This window comes from Plectropomus leopardus, unplaced genomic scaffold (genome assembly GCF_008729295.1).
Source record: "Plectropomus leopardus isolate mb unplaced genomic scaffold, YSFRI_Pleo_2.0 unplaced_scaffold22630, whole genome shotgun sequence".
NCBI lineage: Eukaryota > Metazoa > Chordata > Actinopteri > Perciformes > Serranidae > Plectropomus > Plectropomus leopardus.
Window position 1 is genome coordinate 1 of NW_024624527.1, and position 2,406 is coordinate 2,406.

General features: G+C 41.1%; 1 protein-coding gene across 1 annotated transcript; it reads left to right on the forward strand.

Annotated features, from left to right (window-relative positions):
• The first annotated feature begins 1,833 nt into the window (after positions 1 to 1,833).
• LOC121965986 (histone H3-like) lies at positions 1,834 to 2,396 on the forward strand. The gene has a single exon (XM_042516093.1). The coding sequence runs from the start codon at positions 1,837 to 1,839 to the stop codon at positions 2,245 to 2,247; it is 411 nt and encodes a 136-aa protein (XP_042372027.1). The 5' UTR covers positions 1,834 to 1,836; the 3' UTR covers positions 2,248 to 2,396.
• Positions 2,397 to 2,406: the final 10 nt, after the last annotated feature.

Below are 2,406 nucleotides of genomic sequence, written 5' to 3' on the forward strand. Positions count from 1 at the left end.
ATGGCACACTTTTTAAGATGTACATTACAAAGGTCTTTAGGAAGGCAGCAAATTCAGTTTTTAAAAGAAAACATAAATAAAACAGTTACAAAAACAAAAAACGTTGTCTGCATTAAAGCCAGTACCGTGAGGATGTGCTTGTAGTCGTCCATCATCTGAACATTGTAGTTTGATCACAGCAGACCTCGTGAATAACACCAGCCATCTCATCATCACAGAGCCGAGGAAAGGTCCCTCTGAGAAGTTCCCAAAATGCTGTCCCAGTTTCTTAGTGTTTCCTTCTGAAGCACACACATGCACAAGCAAATAAATAAACTCTCACACACACATACACACACACAGTAGACTATATTGTCACATAATGTACATTTGCTATTTGCTATCACTAGAATTCATGACCCTACTGTGATCCGGGCTTAAGACCTTAATGTCCTCATCATAGAAACACACCTAATTGTAATGACAAACCAGCAGTTTGGGGATATTGGTCATCAACTGTTGAGTATTGGTTGAGGAATATTTTCTTTTTAATGCACAAATGGATTTTGTCTTAATTAATTTATTTTAATTGGGGTACGTTCTTGGATCTGTGCATCAAAGACAGAGCACTGTAAAATCTGACAAGTTGATCTGACTTCAAATGATAATGGAAATCATTTGTCTTGAAAAAGAAAAGTAAATATAACTATTAATCTTATTTTCCATTTACTTTGTTAAATTTTTTAAATTCTGGCAGTATTTTCATATTTGTTGTTGCAATTTAAAAATGACCAGCGTTCTTGTTTTGTCCAAGTATTAGCAATATCAGTTAACCAAGTAAGTCTGACTTGGAGATTTAGCCAATGAAGTTAGAGATCTGCAAGATCTGTTTTCTCAACATGTTTATAACTATACAGATATGATTGATTAGTTTTCAACTGGCTAAATAGAGATACATTACAACAATAAGTACAAAATGTCGAGACTGATTTAATCAAAATTGTCATTCATGAGTTATAATGTCTTCACAATATTAAGTAGCCTACATTTAATTAATTTAATTATGTCATTTTTAATGGGCAACAGCTTAATAAAATGAAACATTTTAAATAAACTTAACAGAAACATTAAGATCAAGCTATATTTACAGTCCATTTGGTGGATTTCTTTTTAAATGTAAAGGTTCTTGTCAGATTTTAGTGTGGGAGCATAGCTCTGTATCAGAAGTGTGTGTGGCTCGTTTCAGCTTACTTAAACTTTGTTATTTTCTCGGTGTTCTTGGGCAGCAGCACAGCCTGGACAGCGTTGGTCACTCCTGTTGTCCTCTTGTTGTTGCAGGCAGTGCATAGCAAAAGATCAGTGTCATTAGGTAACATAGCTAATAATGATATGAAATAATCACAATATACTACAAGAACTAAATCAATAGCAGTTTGATTTGATTTGCATGACACCTACTGAGGTAGGCTTTTGGGATGCAATGCAAGCTTCAACCGGTAGATTCAAATGTAGAGCGAACAGGTTACGAAACGCTTCAAATCAACGGTTTAAAAGTACTGAAACGTTTCAAAGTTTCAAATTTGCCATTTCTACCTGTCAGACCAACCTGAGGAGAGGCTGCACAGGGCGGTCCGATTTAAATTTTGGCGCCAGGTTTGCAAAAAAACAAATGTATCCAATAAGCAGCCGACTTTCTGACAGTAGGCGGTTTTGAAAACCAGGAAGAGCCGGTTCACCAATCAAGAGCCGGAGCTTTGAAACAGTGTCATCATTTCACATCCGGTCTTACAGTTTAAGGAGAGCGCGTTTTCTTCACACCTTATTATTTGCTCTTCAGAGGAGAAAGAAGAAAAAGCCATGGCAAGAACCAAGCAGACCGCTCGTAAATCCACCGGAGGCAAAGCTCCCAGGAAGCAGCTGGCCACCAAGGCTGCCCGTAAGAGCGCCCCGGCCACCGGCGGCGTCAAGAAGCCTCACCGCTACAGGCCCGGTACCGTGGCTCTCAGAGAGATCCGCCGCTACCAGAAATCCACCGAGCTGCTCATCCGCAAGCTGCCCTTCCAGCGCCTGGTCCGTGAAATCGCTCAGGATTTCAAGACCGACCTGCGCTTCCAGAGCTCCGCTGTCATGGCTCTGCAGGAGTCCAGCGAGGCTTACCTGGTCGGACTCTTCGAGGACACCAACCTGTGCGCCATCCACGCCAAGAGGGTCACCATCATGCCCAAAGACATCCAGCTGGCCCGACGCATCCGCGGAGAGAGAGCTTAGACTGCCGGCTGATCCGCATCACACACATACACACACGCACACACACGCACACAACGGCTCTTTTTAGAGCCACCAAAGTCTTCATCTAAAGGCTCTCTCCAACAATTCACAAACACGTTTCATTATCAGCGATAATATTTGGAAACAAACGCGTTCTCT

What these genes read in the sequence shown, in the direction of transcription:
- LOC121965986 (XM_042516093.1), top strand. Translation starts at nt 1,837, where the DNA reads ATGGCAAGAACCAAGCAGACCGCTCGTAAATCCACCGGAGGCAAAGCT.